This window comes from Euprymna scolopes, chromosome 10 (genome assembly GCF_053919585.1).
Source record: "Euprymna scolopes isolate OS-2025 chromosome 10, ASM5391958v1, whole genome shotgun sequence".
NCBI lineage: Eukaryota > Metazoa > Mollusca > Cephalopoda > Sepiida > Sepiolidae > Euprymna > Euprymna scolopes.
The window spans coordinates 27,292,118-27,312,535 of record NC_136491.1 but is presented as its reverse complement, the minus strand read 5'-3'; the positions used below and the strand labels follow the sequence as shown (position 1 = coordinate 27,312,535).

The 20,418-nt window shown below is 32.1% G+C and overlaps 1 protein-coding gene across 6 annotated transcripts in view; it reads left to right on the top strand.

The window, feature by feature from the left end:
* Nucleotides 1-16,266, top strand: part of LOC145285889 (uncharacterized) — a 131,027-nt gene extending 114,761 nt beyond the window's left edge. For all 6 annotated transcript variants that reach the window (XM_080134352.1, XM_080134350.1, XM_080134351.1 and 3 more), the window contains 5 exons: nucleotides 2,177-2,341; nucleotides 3,516-3,635; nucleotides 6,658-6,796; nucleotides 10,666-10,871; nucleotides 15,840-16,266. In XM_080134352.1, the coding sequence (XP_079990478.1) occupies nucleotides 2,177-2,341; nucleotides 3,516-3,635; nucleotides 6,658-6,796; nucleotides 10,666-10,871; nucleotides 15,840-16,109 (900 nt within the window). In that variant the 3' untranslated portion in view covers nucleotides 16,110-16,266. The remainder of the gene's footprint in view (nucleotides 1-2,176; nucleotides 2,342-3,515; nucleotides 3,636-6,657; nucleotides 6,797-10,665; nucleotides 10,872-15,839) is intronic.
* The last annotated feature ends 4,152 nt before the right edge of the window (nucleotides 16,267-20,418 follow it).

Below are 20,418 nucleotides of genomic sequence, written 5' to 3'. Positions count from 1 at the left end.
AGCAAGATGTCGGTTCATGTTACACTTGAACTTCTGCATGTCAGTACAGTTGGGGAAGCAGAGACCGGAGGGGAATTCTAAAGTCTAGCGGTTTTGGGGAAGAAACTACTGGAGTAAAAGGCTCTCTTACATCTAGGGATCTCTACCGTGAAGGGGTGGGATTTTGCTGCTTGTCGAGTTTGTCGGGGGTATTTATGTCGAGGGGGCACAAGTGCTTGCAGTTCGTCAGAGCATTCACCATTAAAGTACTTGTAGAACAGGCAGAGGGATGCAACATTTCGTCGATGGGACAGAGGCTGAAGTTTAGATGACAGGTCAGGACCTATCAGATTGGCGACTATTTTTTTAACCTTGTCTAGGAGCGAGAGACTAGCAGCAGATGCATCAGCCCAAATATGACAACAAGACTCCATACATGGGCGAATGGTGGCCTTATAGAGGTATAGGATACTTTCGGGCGTTAATAGCTTTCTAGCATGGAAATAGAATACTAAGCGCAATAGATCCAAATTATCAATCGTCTTGTAGAAAAAATTCAGAAACAGAAGATCTTAGACCGCCATTCCATTTTAAGATACAAGTGATACTCTTGTGCAAGTAGTGTATTGTGAAGCAAGGGTTGCGCAATCACATCTCCAGAAGTGACATTTCTTAAGTCCAGTGGCAAGAAGTTCAGGATGTTAGGAAACACTGCCGAGATAAGTAGGAAGCTCTCTCATATACAGCAGCTCATATTCCCAACTCGTTACTCATATAGTAATTGCCAGATCCAACGTTGCTTAACCAAACTATAACATCTACAGTACTATCTACCTGTGTCACTTAAGGCATCTTAACTTTGTGGAACTTTTGTGCGCAGCTAGTTTATTCTCGTATTTGTCTTTTAAACTGCAGTATAATTAACAGCTGAGAAAGTGTAAACAGAAAGAAAAAATACAACAAATAGTTTATACCAAACGCAATATAATTTAATTATCTGCTGACCTGTATACTTTTGTAAGACTTTTCATTTCAGAATTTCTTGTTGATGTTTGTGTGTCTTATCGTCATTCTAAAATAAAAATTACTGCGCAAAGAGTTTTGAGATACTGAAACTTATTTTGAAAAAAAAAAAAAAAAAACAATTTCAGAATGTTAAAAGTATACAGGTCGGTAGAAAATTAAATTTTAATGCGCCTGGTGGAGTTTATATATATATATATATATATATATATATATATATATATATATATATATATATATATATATATACGAGCAAACAGTTAATAAAACATGTTAAAAAACACTTTGAAAAAGAGTTAAAAACATAATTCATCTGAAAAGGAAACACTTGATAAGTGGATAGTCCTTAATCCGTGGAGTTTCGAAGAAATACTTTCCTTCTCATCAGAGGGTAGGAATTAGCAAAATGTGGGATCGGATTTTGCATACAAAAGTATTTGATGAAACAGCTAGTAAGTCAAAGATCTTACTTGATAACAAAACAGTGAAGCAGAGGGAATATCGTGAAGAAAAAGATAATTACACGTGAATGGAAGCTCTATCTCCTATTTGGTTTTATCGAGCTTTTACATCTGGTTGAGATTACTTTATAAATATTAATTCTTTAATATTTATAATATACTTTAGTTTTACCATCTTGGATCATTTTGGTAAATTTAATTGTAATTTTTATTTTATATATATATATATATATATATATATATATATATATATATATATATATATATATATATATATATATATATAATCTCCAGGCTTGAGATGTTCAAAAGTAAGGACAACAAATGGTTCAGGGTCACCTGACAAAGTCTCATTGACTGAAACAGATGGCTGTTTGTAGCGACCAAATGTAACTGTTTACCTTCGAATAATTAATATATATATATATATATATATATATATATATATATATATATATATTCGATTTCACGGTTGGTAAATCGAGAAAAATGTTAGTAGCCATGTTTGTTTTTCTAAGAAACAAATTTTATTTTTAAATAAAAAGAAAATGTTAAGTTTCAGAAGGTTAAAAGTATACAAGCCAGAAAAAAATTTAATTTTTTTTTTGTCTGATAAGTTATTTGTTATACATTCCGTGTTTTGTTTTTTGATTTCTCGGTTGTTAACTATACTGCAAGATTACATGTTATTTATTTTCTTTTGCTTTTTTTAGTTTGGGGTTGTCCGCAACAAGATTACAGGCGCAGTAAGCTTGGATAGAGTCTACGACAGTGGACGATATGTAATTGGACCGTCTTATGAATTTAAAAGATTCCAGGCTGATGCTCATTTCCAGTATGTCGATAATGTTAAAGTCTTTACATCTGACAAACTTGAAGTAAGTTTTTGATTTTTTTTTTTTTTTGTCTTGTTTTTTGTTTACTTTTTCACGTTAAGATCTGATTTTTTATTTGATTCAGTTTTTTTTTTTTACTTCGTTTTTGGGGGCTTTTTTTTACTTTTTCACGTTAAGATCTGATTTTTTATTTGATTCAGTTTTTTTTTTACTTCGTTTTGGGGGGCTTTTTTTTTTGCTTTTTATTTTACTTCTTTCAATATTTTTACTTCTAAACGTTATTTAAATATCTGTTCAGTTTACTCTTATATAAAATAAACATTAATATCACAACCAGTCTCGCATTTTTTTTTTAAGTATTGAATATTTAAAAAGATACCTTTCTTTTAATTTGTCATGCACAAGGCATATTGCTACTGAAGTGAAAGAAAAAAGACAAATCGATTTGTTAGTCAAGGCTATATATACCAAATCGATTTGTTAGTCAAGGCTATATATACCAATCAGACTGTAGATAAGAAAAGTTTACTAGACAAAAGTAAATGTAAACTTCAATCTAATATAAATATTAATATTTATATATTAATCCCAACCAAATAAAAAAAAGCTCAATATGACGACAATAGGAAGTAGAACTTGACATAAAAAACACCTTTCTTTATTTCTTGATCTTACCAAAATATTTCATTCCACTTTGGAATGACCAATTTCGGTTTGTTTTTCATTTTTATTTATTTTTATAAACATTTTACAAGTTTTTTTTTGTTTTTTGTTTTGTTTTTTTTTTGCATTTTATGACCACGATCATATAATGCAGTTTCATACAATGCTTAAACAAGCAAATCTTTAGCTTTGCTATATGTACAGAGTGTCCAAAAAGTAACTGAAGGGTTTTGAACTTAAATAGATTCTTTATTTTTGATGATATCTTTATACAATTTTAATACAATCTGACTAAGACATTGGGAAATTATTTTTTTTAAATTGCAAAATTCAAACAATTTTTATTTATGAAAAATAATGTCTTTTAAATGTTGCCCATTTTCAGTTTCGCATATTTGTGCTTTTTCCAAAACATTATTCATGACAGATTGCAGAATCTCTGGATTGCGATTTAACTCTTTTATTTTATTCCTGATGTTTTCCTTCAATTCTTCCAGGGTTTGGGGTTTGACGTTTTGGGGTCTCTGTATTGATTTTTCTTTATTTCTTTCAGGTTGGTCTTTCTGCCTGGTACCAATATTTTCTCATTCAAAACCAGCTGCCATATCTACATCAGAAATATGATATCTACTACCATGACAAAGTGAAAAGAAAAGGCAATGATGCCATAAAGGTTGGATTTTGGTTTTATTATTCCGACATTAATAAAATCTTCTTTTTTTTTTTTTTTTTTTTTTTTTTACAAAGGAGTCACCACTTACCGAGGCCCGGAGTCCACTCGAGGATAACGGCTGATGAGTACACGATAGTCAATGAGATAATATCGTAGTAACCATCAGTAGTTGAAATCTGGTAAATTGGATTACTTAAGGAGACGACTCATCAAGTGCATGTTTACATTGGACTTGAAGATGACCATATTGTAATCAGCTGCAAGGCAGGGAAACGGAAGAGAGAGTTCCACAGACGTGTAGTTCTAAGAAAGAAGCTTTGTTTATGGAATCTACATTTAGGTTTGGGCACAGATAGAAAGTGGGGGAAATTAAAACAATAGATATCATAACAGATAAAATTAATTTCCCCAAACGGAAGAGTTTTGCACCACTTTCTGTGTCTTCTTATAAGATTAAAATCAACATCTACTGATACTAAACCTAATGTCTAGAATCCTTATTCCAATTTTGATCAAAATTTGTTACATGATATGGATTCCAGAAAATGTTTAAAATTCAAAGCTTAAAGAGTCTCAAGAAGAAATTCAAGGAACCTTGCTTCATTGGTGTCTTATGATTATGGATCAGATTCGATGCAAATCTGACATTTTTTTTTATTTCTTAATAGGATGCTGTGCATATAGTAGCCCCCCCCCCCGAACAGCTCTTTAAAATATGTCAAAATAATGAAATTTGGGAAATATTTGTGTTTAATAACTAATGTTGAAATCTACATCAGAGGTATCGAAATTTTTGCAGAAGATTTTCATCCCCTCCTTTTTTTTTGTTTTTTTTTTTTTTTGGCCACTTTACATAATATTAAATTAAACTAAATATTTGACACTTTTACATCTAGCATCTGTGTTTGAAAATTCATAATGATCGGTTAATTAGTTTAGGCGTGAATCCTGTACATACAAATATATAAACATATATGCATACACATCTAATTTTACAAAATAATTCCCAATTAACTTTAACTTTATATAAATAGAGACAAGTTGTAATCTTTTACCCCTGGACGTCAATAATTGAATTTTTGTTTATTTTTTTTTTTATGTTTGTTTCCTTGTGATCGCTGACAGCTAATTTATTAAAAATTATTGTATTTGAATTAGTTTTTTGTTTACAGGAAACTAAACTGATTAACTTCAAATAACATGGCCGCCAGTGATAAGAAAACGCACATAAAATTTGCTAAACAAAAAAGTCTATTCTAACATATTTTATTCAACTTTATTTCATGGTCAAATAAAAAAATTCTGGTATTCTGACTTCCTTACTCTTCCCACACCTTTCATCACCCCTCACAAACTCCCTGCCTTCCTTAAATCTCTTATGCCACTCAAAAACTGATGCTCGATTCATGCAAGATGGTCCAAAAGCAGTCTGAAGCATTCCATATGTTTCTTTGGCATTTTGTTCTAAGTTTAAAACAGAATTTTATTGCATATTGTTCTTCTAAAGTGTTCTCACATCCAGATTGCATTTTTGAAATTCACCAGCTGTGACAATTTGCATATGTACTTTTCTTTGGCTGCTGCTGCTAATAATTTAGTAGGGTGTATTCCATTTCCTGTTGTAGCTGTTCATTTGAACCTGAAATTATAAATATTAGTCAGTCGACTCATAAGATATGTAGCAATAACATACTAAATTTTCAAGAGTCTACAACAAATTTAAATGCCTGTATCAAAAAAGTCTGGAAACTTATTGGAGGCACCTCGTAGGTTTAACCTGGAAAATCCAACCAGTTTGATTTTATATATTAGATGTAATTTGGATGTCCAGCGCCATTATCTCATTGTCTCTTTCTCCCTTTGAATCAAAGGTGGTAGCAAAATCGAAACACAGGAGAGGCTTGTTCATAAGTGTAGAAATTGATAATGGTTAGTTATGTAGATTGTAAGCTTGCCATGTTCAGGTTCTTCCAACATTATTCAATTATTTTAACAAATATCCTTAATATGTGAATTAATATCTCCTCTTCCAATGGGTGAAATAGTAGGATACCATTTAAGATTTTAATAAACAGTAAATTTCATATGCTAGTGAAAGTATTATGAGGCTGGATAAGATATGTAATCAATGAAATCTATGGGAATTTTATTTTTTGTGGCTAAATAAGACAGACTGAAAGTTTTCATATTTTTTGGTTACTTTTTTTTTACACAGAACTCACCACTTATCAAGGTTCGGAGGCCACTCGAGGATAAGGGTTAATGGGTATACATTAGTCAATGTGATTATAGCGTAGTAAACATAAGTAGAGGGAATTTTGTAAATTGGATTACTTAGGGGGACGGTTCATCAAGAACTTGTTTATGTTGGACTTGAAGACAATCAGATTGTAGTCAGCTGGAAAGCAGGCAATCGGAAGAGAGTTCCACAGGCGTGAAGTTCTAAGAAAGAAACTTTGTTCATGGAATCTACATTTACATTTAGGCACAGATAAAGAGTGGGGGAAATTATTGATAGTGGTTTTGGCTAGATGAGTGCTTTTTGTGAAAGTTTGGCGAGGGGGCGGGCATGGATTGACGCTCAGCTGAACACTTGCCATGAAAATAATGATAAAGCAGAGATCGGCTCGCAACATCTTTTCTGTGGGAAAGAGGTTGCAGGGAAGAGAAATGGGCATCCCCCACTAAGCTATGAAGTCTGCCTTGAACTCTGCTTCTAGCAGCTTATCCTGCCCAGTTAGAATCAAGTATCGATTTGTTATATAAATTGCTCTTTAGTCTTAACTTTGAAAATCCGGCTAATTTAATTTTATATATTAGATAACACTTTCTCAATTTAAATGCATATTTATTAAAAAATTAAAAGAAAAAAATTTACTCTGTAATTCCTGAGGCAACACATCTAAAGCTGTTGAAAAATTATGTAAAAAAAATTGCAAAATATTTTACCCCCCCCCTTTCCTCCACTTTACTTGCACTGTTAAATTTTTGTATTTACATTTTTTTAAACATTTTCTTCCAGAATGTAGCGACCCGATTTACGACACGTGATGTTGTTAAACAACGCTTGAAGCTCGAGACAGAATTATTTCAGAATTTGAAAAACGTTCTTGGAGGAAATTGCTGCAAACCCCATTGTGATACAAATGAGAATGCGACTGGTGTGTATCCTTGTATTTATGTTGTACTTACTTTATATTCCATATGTTTTTATATACCTTAATCTTTACATTAAAAAAAAAAACAAAGAAACTTTCCTTTTTATCAGAATGAAGAAAAGTGTAATGTGATATAAAAGAAGTTGTGCAGCAAGATGTCTGTTCACATTACATTTAAACTTCTGCATGTTTAGTACTAATGTTGGGACGATTATTCAGAATCGGGAATCAAAAAAATCAACAAATTTGGGGGTATTGGAATCGGTATCGGAATCACAAAATTGGTGCCTATTTTCCGATGCCGAAACGATTCTTTTAATTATCTTCTTTTTTTTTTTTTGATTTTGTTTAAAGCAAAATCTTCCATTGCTGTTAATAATGGAATAATAATAAATATTTATTGATTTTAAATCACCAGTAAAGCTAAAATCTATAGATCATCCTCCACAAATGTATTTTGACGTTTAAAAAAATAACTGCACCTTTAACATGTGTTTTTTACAGAAATCGGCGAAAATAACAACTCTATAATTCGGTGCCTAAACCTAAATTTTTTTCTTTTAATTTTTTAATAAATATGCATTTAAATTGAGAAAGTGTTATCTAATATATAAAATTAAATTAGCCGGATTTTCAAAGTTAAGACTAAAGAGCAATTTATATAACAAATCGATACTTGATTCTAACTGGGCAAGATAAGCTGCTAGAAGCAGCTTATCTTGCCTTGACAGAGTTCATAAAGAATTGGAGTCGGTAATTGTATCGGAATCGGGAAAAATATTGGGATCATCACCTCACTAGTTAGTAGAGTCAGGGAAGCAGGAGACAGAAGGAGAATTCTAAAGTCTAGCTGTTAGAGTAGAAGGCTTTCCAGCATCCATTGTCGAGCCATTTATCAGAGTTTCTGGTTGTGTTCTGGATTTAGAAAAAAACTTTTTGCATTCTTTGATTAAGTTAAATTAATCGCCTGATGAGATCTGCAATCGAAACCTGATTGCATTATTTGCATTAGTTGGATAATACAAACTTCTTGTTATTTTTAACAATGGTTCAACGGATGTCAAATCTGACTTTCTTCAGGTGCATCTTTTCAAAATCTTGGACCCCCACACTGTCCAGCACCGTCGAAAAAGGAAAAACAAAGAAAAATAAATAAATCCGACTTGGCTTTTCTTTCTGTTTTAACACAATTCGTTTATTACTGTTTTTCTCTCTCCCCCGTCTCCACATCAGCTTAAAAAGTTTCTCGCTGCAACTGCAGGCCACATGTCCAACTCCCCTGGTGGCGTTTTTTCTTTCTGCTCCACTACACACCGATCAAAGACAACCATTTCTCATCTTCAACTTTACACATCCATCTTTTTCAACCGCATTTTTCTTCTCCCGACCACGTGGTGTCCTTTATTTTTTTGTTTTTCTTTTTCTGTGCCTAAACCTAAACGTAGATTCCATGAACAAAGCTTCTTTCTTAGAACTGCACGCCTATGGAATTGTCTAACGTTTTCCTGCTTTCCGGCTGACTACAATATGGTTATCTTCAAGTCTAACGTAAACAAGTTTTTGATGAGCCATTCCATATAAGCGAACAAATTTACCGAATTTCCATTACTAACGATTACTATATTGTCCAATTTCTACTGTACACTATTTAACCTTTATCCTCGAGTAGCCTCTTGGCCTTGATAAGTGGTGATGCCTATGTAAAAAAAAAAGCTTCCTAATTTTCATATGTACTTTTCTTTGGCTGCTGCTGCTGCTAATATTCTTGCAAGCCAGCTATCTTACAGCTTCTGCTGATATTTTCCCGTGCACTCATACGCACTCTGTTACAATCATTGAAGATGATCTATTGCGAGTACGTAACTAAAAATTCATCTTCTCTCAAGAAATTCAAAAATCTTACCAGACCTTCTACGCAAGCTTCCAACATTTAAATGGTGGTGGTGATGCTTGCTGTTGAGACTGACTCATCATTTTTGTATGACTCTATTATTGGCATTCATTTCCCTGATATCTTTCTAGTTAGAATTCTTTCTAGAAAGGCATCCAGTACTTACGGGAGGGACCATGTGAAGGTTGCCAACATCCCTAAGTGAAAATGTTTCTGTAGAAGGAGCTGGACTCAAACTTGGCACACCTAGGTTATCAGTCCATGTCGTTAAACACTTAGCCACCATCACTTTTTTTTGTTGATGATGATGATGATGATCATCATCATCATCATCACCACAACCACCACTTCCTCCTCCTCCTTTGGATGTTTTTAGTTGAATTTTCTTTCTTAAACATCAGGTCAATTCCTTTGACTTTAAACATTCAAGCTGTATAAACACTATCGCCGTTCCCAATGGGCAAGCCTTTTGTAAAATTATAAAAGAAATTTTCTTGTCAATCTGATTAAACCATTTATGGTGGTTTTTTGTTATGTTCCCAAGCTTTTCAATTATAATGGAAATCACCTTGACTATCGTACAGTTTGAGGTTTTGATATATTATTATTGTTTCATAGCTTTCTTAACTTTATGATGTTTTTTATTTATTTATTTTTTATTTTATTTATTTTTTAAATTTTTTAATTTATTTTTAATTTATTTATTTTTTTAAACATTCAATTATTATTATTTATTTTTTATTTCGTTTAATTTAAAAAAATTTTAATTTATTTTTATTTATTTATTTTTTAAACATTCAATTATTATTTTTTTTTTCGTTTATTTTTTAAATTTTTAAATTTATTTTTAATTTATTTATTTTTTTAAACATTCAATTATTATTATTTCTTTATTTATTTTTTATTTCGTTTAATTTTAAAAAATTTTAATTTATTTTTTATTTATTTATTTTTTAAACATTCAATTATTATTATTTCTTTTATTTATTTTTATTATTTCATTTATTTTTTAAAGTTTTTAATTTATTTTTAATTTATTTATTTTTTTTAAACATTCAATTATTATTTTTTTTTTTTTTTTCGTTTATTTTTTAAATTTTTAAATTTATTTATTATTTTATTTTTTTAAGCATTCAATTATTATTTTTTTTAATTTATTTTTTTTTCGTTTATTTTTTAAAATTTAAAATTTATTTTTTATCTATTTATTTTTTTTAAACATTCAATTATTATTATTTTTTATTTGTTTATTTTTTTTTAAGTTGTAGGCAATTTGAGAAGCAACTAAAAAAAATATTCCACAGTTTTTAAGAAACAGACTATGCGGGTTTGTATTACTGTACACATAGATTCGAAAAAGTTGTCAAAAAACAAATATATAACAAATAAATGTTATCAAAGGCAAGATAAGTTACTTTTCTACCAAACTGGATATATTTTTCGTATTTTTATTCAATGTAACATGTTTATTCAGCTCTAAAACCATACAGTGTTTACCGATGTATTGGAACATTCAAGATGGCGTCTTATTCTCTCTTTAACACGGTAAGTGTGAGAAAAGATGTTATAAATAAAAAACCGGATAAAATACTGTTAAAAACTGGCTCAATATATGTTACCGTGACATAGGTTGACATATATTCGGCGGGTTTTTAATAGTATTTTGTATAGTTTTTTATTTATAACACCTTTTTCCATACTTACGGTGTTAAAGAGGGTGTGAGACGCCATCTTGAATTTTCGAATACATCGGTAAACACTGTATGTTTTTCGAGCTGAATAAATATGTTACATTGAATAAAAACACGAAAAATATATCCAGTTTGGTAGAAAAGTAACTTATCTTGCCTTTGATAACATTTATTTGTTATATATTTGTTTTTTGACAACTTTTTCGAATCTATGTGTACAGTAATACAAACCCGACTATGCATATGCATCACAAAAACTTATATTTTCTTTTTTCCTCTTTTCATCTTAGATTGCTTGTCGTGTAAGCCAAGGCAAAACTGCACTATTGATGATTACGGCATGTTCATAGACGTGCGTTACTTCCAACTGGGTGCCATTGACATTCCTGATGCTTTGGATGAAAGTTTTCTTGATGCCCTCATTTTGAATGCCTCGGCCGAGCGAGAAGTCTATCTTCAAGAGGCGACCATCGTTCGTAAAGAAACAGAACAAAAGGTAAGAAAAAAAAAGAGTTGTCAATCTAATCGATCCCACTTTATCAACTAAGCTCCAGCCCCTGTCCCATCGCCGCAATGTTGCATCACTGTGCCTGTTTTAAAAATATTTTAATGGAATGTGTTCTGATGAACTTTTTTTTTTATTTTCTTTTTTTTTTTTTTATATAGGCATCACCACTTATCAAGGCCAAGAGGCCACTCAAGGATAAGGGTTAAAGAGTGTACAGTCCCTCGACGTACATATCCCCAATAAACGCGCTTAGCAAATAAGATCTCACCCCTTCGCTGTTGATGTCCGTAAATGACAGAAACCTTTCTATTCTAATAGTTTCTTTCCTCGAACAGCTAGACTTTGGAATTCCCTTCCTGCTGCCTGCTTCCCTGGCTGTACTGATATGCGGAATTTTAAATGTAACATAAACAAATATCTTACTAATCTTTCCTAGACATGCCCCCAAATAGTAGCCCCTTACGTCCAAGTGGCGATATGCTTTGTAAGAGGTGAACATGAGTAAAAAAAAAAAAAAAAAAAAAAAAGAGTCATCTCCCCCGTAAAAAAAAAAAAAACATTATTTTCCCTTGAATAAAGGAGAGAGGTTTGTCATTGGTTTAGATTTGAACGCAAGTCCGTGTGTTCTTTCTTTTTTTTTTATACCCCAAGCAGGGCTTATTGCCAGTTGGATGTAATTAAGCTAATATTTAAGACCATATCTACTGGGCTAATATGTTGGAAATGAGCAAGCTGTTTGTTCACATTACATTTAAATTTCTACATGTTAGTACAGCCAGGGAAGCAGAAAACAAGGAAGGAATTTCAAAGTCAGGCAATCCAAGGGAAGAAGCTATTAAAGTAGAAGGCTTTCTGTCATCTAGGGATCTCTACAGTGAAGGGGTGGGATTTTGCTGCCAGACGGGTTTGGCATGTTTGTGTACGAAGTGGGGGTTACAAGCGCAATGAGTTCATCAGAGCACATCCCATTAAAGTACATCTAAAACAGACAAAGGGGTGCAACATTACGATGATGGGACAGAGATTGGAGCTTGGTAGATAGTGCAGGACCTATTAGGTTGAAGACGCTTTTTCGGACCTTGTCTTAGAGTGATAGACTAGTATAGATGTATCAGCCTAGATGTGGAAACAATCTATGTATATATAAAGTAATAGCATTCGTGTGTGTGTGTGTCTGTGTGTGTACAACTCTCCTACAGCCCAAACCACTGGACTGATCATGACCAAACCTAGGGATGGTGCACACAATTTCTCAAGGTTAAAGTCAAAGGTCAAGGTCACAGACTACTCTCCTACAGCCCACACCATTGAACCAATCATGACCTAACCTGGCATGATGATGGTACCCCAACCAGAGATGGTGCACACCGTTTTTCAAGGTTAAGGTCAAAAGTCAAGGTCATAGCCCATGTATATATACTCCCTGCAGCCCAAACCACTGAACCGATCATGACTATTTTTTAAGGATAAGGTCAAATGTTTGCTAATACTCCATATTATAGCATTGTGGCTACTCTCATGTATAATTTTCTTGCACAGTAGCAGTAGCCTACATTCTTTGCAGCAGCCTTGGCAATATCCTCAATGTATTTGTTCCAGTTCATGTTGCCTGTGAGTGATAAGCCCAGGAGTTTAGATGATGAGCTCTAATCTGAGTCTCTGTTCAAGAAGTCGTAGCATCAGCATGCAGAGGTCTGGGGATACCCAAGATCAAATTCTTCATTATATGCACCAAAGACTAAAATATAAGTCCTAGTACTGAGAAAAATATTATGAGAAACTGAGATAGTTTCAATATGATTGGAAGTTCCCCCACCTCTAAATTTGGATGTCTGGGGCTATTGCGCCCTTGTCTTCTTCTCCCCCCCCCCTCAAATTAAAAATAGTGGCAAAATCAAAACACTGGACAGAGTTGTTATTAAGCTATGTAAGGAGGTACCTGCGTGCTATCATTCCACATTGTTTGCATCTGAATTTGGTGTCTAATTCAGACCTAACCCAATTGTTTGTTGGGGAAGGTTACTTAGTTTGTTGTGTGGCTGTTTCTTGAACTGTTGTTACATCCTAGGAATGGCAACCAGCTCCCTGGGTGTTAGAAATGATCAAATGATAGGCACATCTCCTTACATTAAGGGGTTTATATGGTGCCGACTATAATCGGCTGGCAGGTTTGGTCATCATCAGGTCTTCTTTGCATCGTTACAGGCAGCATTTATATCATCGGCATTCTTCATAACAGGGATCACTTCCTCTGTTGCTGAAAATTAACGCTTGTTTAATATATTGAACGCTGTATAAAATAATCGAAGAAGGCATCTTTTTTATATTATAAAAATATAGATTTATTTTAACAACACAGGAGCATTTTTTTATTCAACCCAATGAGACTTCATAATTTGTGCATTCATTTTTTTGGGTGAACGGTTATCCTCATAGTTGTTGTTTCACTATGTTTCAGCCAACTTATCCTCTGGCCTTCTTCAGGTGATTAACCATGACAGGATAGGAAAAAAATAAATACACAAATTATGAAGCCTCATCTTCCTATAATCTTCTCTATATAAATAAAATGAACTCATTTTTTCCCGTCTGATTTTGACATTAATAGGATTAAAAATCAAGATATTTCATGCAAATATAATATGCACAAACGGCAGAACAATATCTGAGGTGTGTTATAGGCTTATTATTTCTCAAATTCCTCGATAATCTTAGATTTCTATACTTTTTCTGCTGAGAAGTCACGGCCAAAATCGGTTAAGATCAATGGAAGTGGTAAAATATTTTCTCTCTAATAAATTCCTCCTCCCCCTGCCACCACTTAACACCGTTTGGGGATCGTTCACAAGGAACAGTTGAGAAGAGAACACCGGTTTGGCTTCGTAGTTCTTTCATGTGAAGTTATCTAAAATCACTAAACTAAGCTGCAGTGCTCTGTGGCGTAGTGGTTAGCGTGCTGGACAATTCACATTATATTTTCACGTTCGCGCCGACCTACCGTAGTCGTTTTTTTTTGTTTTTTTGTTTTTTCCTAAACAACTGGAATGGACTTTTCTTGGTGGCCGAACTGTTAACGTTGCAGATGTTTTTTTTGTTTTTTTTTCACACTTTATTTTCCTACTTTTACTCATGACTCCGGGTTTGATCCTTCCTACTTACCTACCATAACATTTTTTAAAACTCCCCCCCCCCCCCGTCCCGGAAACAAACACTCGGGCAACGCCGGGTACCCCCGCTAGTAGAATAATATACTATTCGATAAAAATTAAAAAAATAATAAAAAGATACGATTCGGTACAGACCAAACAATGGGAGACCAAATAAGAACACAAAATTGGACTTTTAAGATCATAAAATTCAACCTTGATCACCCTTGGTATAGTGGATAGAGGCGTTGAGTCTATATAGTTCCAGGTGAACATTGTCTGAAGATAGCAGTTTCTACCCAGGCAGGCCAGAGGATTAGTTGGCCAAAACGTGGTGAGACAACAACAACTATGAAAATGAGGATAATAGTCAGAAAAAAATGAATGCACAAATTATGAAACCTCATTTGAAAAGATACAAAAAAAAAAAAAATAATAGCATCTAATTTTTTTTTGTTTTATTTTAAACTTTGTCTATTGAACATGATGAGAATCAGCAGCGAACCGGATGTTAACGCATCCACCATGAGAGACAAAATGAAAAATCGTCTTTTGCACATGGCTCCATGCATTGCTTCCGCTTGGGAAGAAAAAAATAAGATAACCACAAAATAATTATCGACCAATGGCAGAGCTCCGCACCTAAAATAAACACTTCAAATGACACAGTCGCTGGGAGCCAGTCTGTGACTATAAAAACGAGAGATTTGAGAGAACCAAAGGTGGGAAGAGGAGATTCGCCCTGTTGCGTCAGTGAACACACGGACAGATTCTCCCACCCGACCTAAAGAGATGAAGAGATGAGAACTCGCCCTGCTGCGTCAGTGAACGTATGGATGGATTCTGTCACCAAACCTGAAGAGACATAATGAAGAAGAAAAAGAAATAAGGCACCAGTGAACTGAAGCCGATTACGCTCTCATGCTATGGGCCAAACGCCTTCAATTCTAAAAACTGCCTAATTCATACAAACCAAAGAAGAGAGGAGGAAAAAGAAGACGAAGACGCCGGGCTGCTAGCTGCTGATGAAAAAGTCACTCGCTTTCCAGTTACAAGCCAGGACACGCATCACCGACAGCAGGATAACCGGCCTACCCTAACCATCTCCATCGTCCAAAAGATAAGTTACATTTTCCGAACATTCATTCCTTGTCAATTCACACATACCTACAAACAGTTTATGAACATTCATTCCTTGTCAATTCATACATACCTACAAACATTTTACGAACATTCATCTCCTTTGTTAAATCACATTCCATCCTATGAACACTTTGCCTCTTCTAATACAAGTTGTTAGTAGTAAATAAAATCGGTTCTCAACCTTCAATATTCGTCTGTCTTTAATTATATGGAGTCAGAATCTACACACTTCCAACGTTGTTCATTTCATGTATTCTTGGTTGTGACCTCTATGGCATCCTTTCCCACCCCTAATCCTTTATATAAATACCGAGGCCATAAATACCAGGTCTTAGATAATGGAAATAACCTTGACTGTCAGAAATAAAATTTAGAAATATAGGATATGGATAAGTCTTAGATGTCTTCTAGTTTTCTAGTCTGGTCGCTCGGGGAAGGGGTCCTATTTTCTTTGTGTCAGACTTGGATATTGCAGAATCATTTTTTTCATAACACTATATGTGTATAAGCAATTACTATAAATCCAATGCAATTTCAACTCGTCATAGCTGATTCCTAAATATACAAAAGTATCCATTATCCTAGTCATGCACACCGTCCCTCATAAAAATAGAACATGTATTAAATATCAGATATTATAATAACACAGAAATTTGATTTTATTTAGGTCAAACAGATTGAGAACACAGCTGCTGAGACGTTAGAAGCTGCTGCATCAGATTCCCGGGTTATCTTGGAGGCAGCTAAGGCAAATTCCAGTTTCATGGTGGAGAGTGCACGTATCTCGGGGCTCAAGAACCTCTACACAAAGCTGAATCTGGACAGAATGCAAGATCGTAACAGGTTTGACTATCTGCGATCACTGCAAAAAATTGATGACCTACATTTGACAATTGGTTACGAAACTATGATTTCAGGCGGCATTCCTAAAAAGTAAATGCTTCATAATAATCTCTTCCTAAATTATGTGATTGCTTTAAACGCATTTCACCAGACATGGCTAACAGACTGTAGGCTTAATGTTGATAAAATTGAACTGACCTTTAATTAGACATGAATCGGAATTTTTTTCTAATTGCTCTTAATCATTTAAATAGAAATAAGAGAAGTCTTTAACATTCTTACATAGATATATATATATATATATATATATATATATATATATATATATATATATATGTGTGTGTGTGTGTGGTTTATTTACAGAATGTTTAGATAAGTCATCGGTACTGTTGATTTCAAACTTGATAATTGGGGACCATTTTAGATACCTATATCAAGCTCTCTTCAGCCGATACTCATCTCTCTCGGCTGAAGATGAAAATTGATACAATGTTTTAGATATGTAAAAGTCAATAAAAAAAGATGTTATTAGAATGGAAATATTACAAATATAAATTCAGAATAATAAAGAAATTAGGAACACCTGTTTTTACATAGAAAAGCCGATTCAAAATTGCAGTGAATCTTATGATTTAGAGGGAGATTAGTCATAATAAGTTAGACATGTTCACAAGATAAATTTGTGTGTGTAATATACATATATATATATATATATATATATATATATATATATATATATATATTGTGTGTAATATATATATATATATATATATATATATATATTCTAACGAATGATAAAATATAAAAATTAAATAAGTTTTTTTGTATAGTTTTAAAGGTTAAAACACTTCCAAGACTATATATATATATATATATATATATATATATATATATATATACTCCTAATTTTATTCAAAATTTTTTATGCAAAAATGTATCGTCAAAAGGTATAGTTAATGGTGGAAGAAGATTATTTTATAAAATCAGCCAAAGGCATAATTTGTGTAGCCTTCATAGTCCATTATTAAATGTGGCTTGGAGCAGCATGCACATAAAATGCATAAACAATAACATAATGACGTATATTAACATAATTTCAAAGTTGACAGTTAAAGGAAAATGATCTGTCAACTTTGAAAAGAGGTTTTGCTTATAAATCGTTAATTTTTAAAAGATGTATTTTTTAACTATCAACTTTGAAATAATGTTTTTTTTTACTGTCAACTTTAAATTATGATGGTTTTATTTTAACTGTCAATGTTGAAATTATATTTTTATTTTAATTGTCCATTTTGAAATAATGTTTTTATTTTGTCAATTTTGAAATGCTGTTTTTATTTTAATTGTCAATTTTGAAATGCTGTTTTTATTATTATCAACATTGAAATGATGTTTTTATTTTTATTGTCAACTTTGAAATGGTGTTTTGATTTTCACTGTCATCTCTGAAATAATGTTTATATTTTAACTGTCAACTTTGAAATGATTACCAAACAATAATTAATTTACATGTCAGATATTTTAATATGTTTATATTGAAAACAGAATAAAGAGACAGAAGCACAAATGAACCATAATACTTTACTTATAGTTTTTAATTTTAATTCAAGCCAGAAATGACTTTCTGTTAATCAGGCTTGAAAATTATTTCATATCACCATGATATTTAAAAAACATATTAAAAAATGTGCTAACATATTTTTAATCCATAAATAACAGATTAAAATAGCTGACCTTTTAAAAATTTGGAAATGATTAGTAAGAGTTTAAAACTGACAAGTAATTTCTACACTTGATTAAAGCTCAAAGTATACATTTGTGCCTCTAACCCAGGAAAAAAGATTAATTTTTTGCATGTCATATCAAAGAATCAAGAATCCCACTCCCCTTTTTAAACTGATTTTTTGTAATTCATATTTTGGGGTGCTTGTTTCCATTAATACTAAAGTAATAGTTAAAAATAAAATAACGCGTAAAGTATTCCGCATACTTATGTATTAGGCAAGAATAGATACCTGCACCAAAAATTATGGAAAATTATCAAGTAGAATTTTAATAAAAAACAAAAAATCATTTTTTTGTTGTTGTTGTTTCGTATAAGTCAAATTCTAGATTGAATCAAACTTACTTTATGTCTTTAATTTAAGAGAGTTACATAAAAAGGAGAAAAGGGGGAGGTAAGTCAGTTTACCATTTCTCCAACGTTCTGAAATGGATTTTAACAAATTAAATCTTGAAAACAGACCGACTTATTTCCCCCTTTTCTCCCTTTTTATGTAACTCTTCAAAATGAAAGGTGTAAAATAAGCTCGATCTAACATATAATCAGACATATGAGACAAAAACTGATTTTTATTTTTATTTAAAATTCTACTCAATATTTTTTGGTAATTTTTGCTATAGACATATATTTTTGCCTGATACGTAAATACATCAAATAGTTTTCCTGTTATGTTATTTTGAATTATCATATTTCATATTTCATTTGTGTATTGCTGGAAAAAACTGTACCATATTTTGCAAACCTGACAAAGGGTAACTAGAGGAAGCTCTTACAAATACTGAGTAACAAAAATGAGTTGCAGCAAAGAAAATTGTTTTCTTTATTTTGTTCTCTGCTGCTAACAAAAGAAGTCAGCAATCTCTAACAACTGCGTTCCCAAAATTAAGATGGCAGAAATGGATACAGTTGATGTAAATACAGAACGGAAGTCACTGAGCATGAAACGAAAAAACTTGTAAATATTTTACTTTAAAAAAATTATTTTAGTTGTTGTGCTATTATGAAACAAAAAAAAAAAAAATTTATTTTTTACATTTCTTTAAATAAAGTTTCTTTTGTTTTGTTTTTTATTTTAACACTTGTGTTATCATGAAACAACAAAAGAAATGCTAAAACCAAAATAATTTTTGGAAATAAAATATTTCTATATGGTTTCGTATTTCGTTTCATGCTTAGTGACTTCTGTTCCGTATTTAGATCAACTCTATCATTTCCACCATCTTAATTTTGGGGAACACAATTGTTAGAGATTGCCAAGAAGTCACATATAAAAGATAGCCCCAAATCTTAGAGATCTAGACTTAGAGTATACAAGATATACAATGAAATTGGTAACGGCATTATGGACCTAAGATTCAAAACGGCTTTATATACATGAGTATGAACCAAAGCTATTATTGCAGTGTGTATTTGTAACATTTGATTGGTCATTGTCCTTCCCTATTTACATGCCTATCCACGAGAGCAGAGTAAGACACAAAATTGTTTTTTTATCTCGGGAAAACATAACTTTCATCAAAAAAGGCCACTTGACATTTATCCCCCTCTCACAGCAGAATGATGTAGCAAAAGGCCCTGAAAACGGGATTTTAAGAGTTACTTCCCTTGAATTATTCTACAGACAGTGGAGACTTTTAGGACAAGCAAGCTAACTGCTGATGTGTCAAAAGTGTATCATTAAATGTCTGGATAGTGTACGAAACGTTAACATTTGGTACCAGACGTAGTTCTACTAAATGTTAATGTTTTATATATGATCCGAGAACATACACTAGTGTATTTCATACATTTGAGCAGTAAGTAGGTTTATTTTTAAATAATCTCCACTTCCTGTATAATAATTCAAGGGAAATAACTCTTCTGTCATTTAATATTAATATTCATCAATTATGTAGTATTTTTACGTCTCTAAGATTTGGGTTATCTTACATGACTAATCTTAGTGGCAACATTTATTTTCTAATCCATTTTTATGCTCTTTGAGGAAAGAGATAATACAAATAATTTTATTTAATGCAGTTTTTTTTTCTCTTCATTCTTATAACCAATCTATTTGCTCAAAATCAAGATGTATGAAAAGTTTTCATTGCAATCAGAATGTAAATTAATTTGTCTTTAACAGAAGACTTTCCAGTCCAATGAAAATGAAATAATTCTCTTCTGCACTGTGATATTAAAAAAAAAAAAAAAAAGTCTCAGAACTAAAAATCGTAATGATGCTCTAATTAAAAATAAATGTTAATTTAAAACAACCAATCAAATTATTTGCTCAAATTTAGAAATGAATGCAATTGTGTTATACAATACAATTTACCAAATTTTCACTACTAACGATTACTACGATATTGTCCCATTGACTACTGTATATTCTTTAACCCTTATCCTCGAGTTGCCTCTGGACCTTGATAAGCGGTGACTCCTTTGAAAAAAAAAAAAAAAAGATCCGAAGGCTTATTTAAAAAAAAAAAGTTTTTTTAACTGTTTAACAAAACTTTAATTATTGTCTTATGATTAAATTGGACTGGAAAGAAAACTGACCTTCCCTCACGTCTTAAATAATTAGAACATAAATTGGACTGTATAGTCCAAAAATATTTTTAAGTATTCCATTATCTTTTGG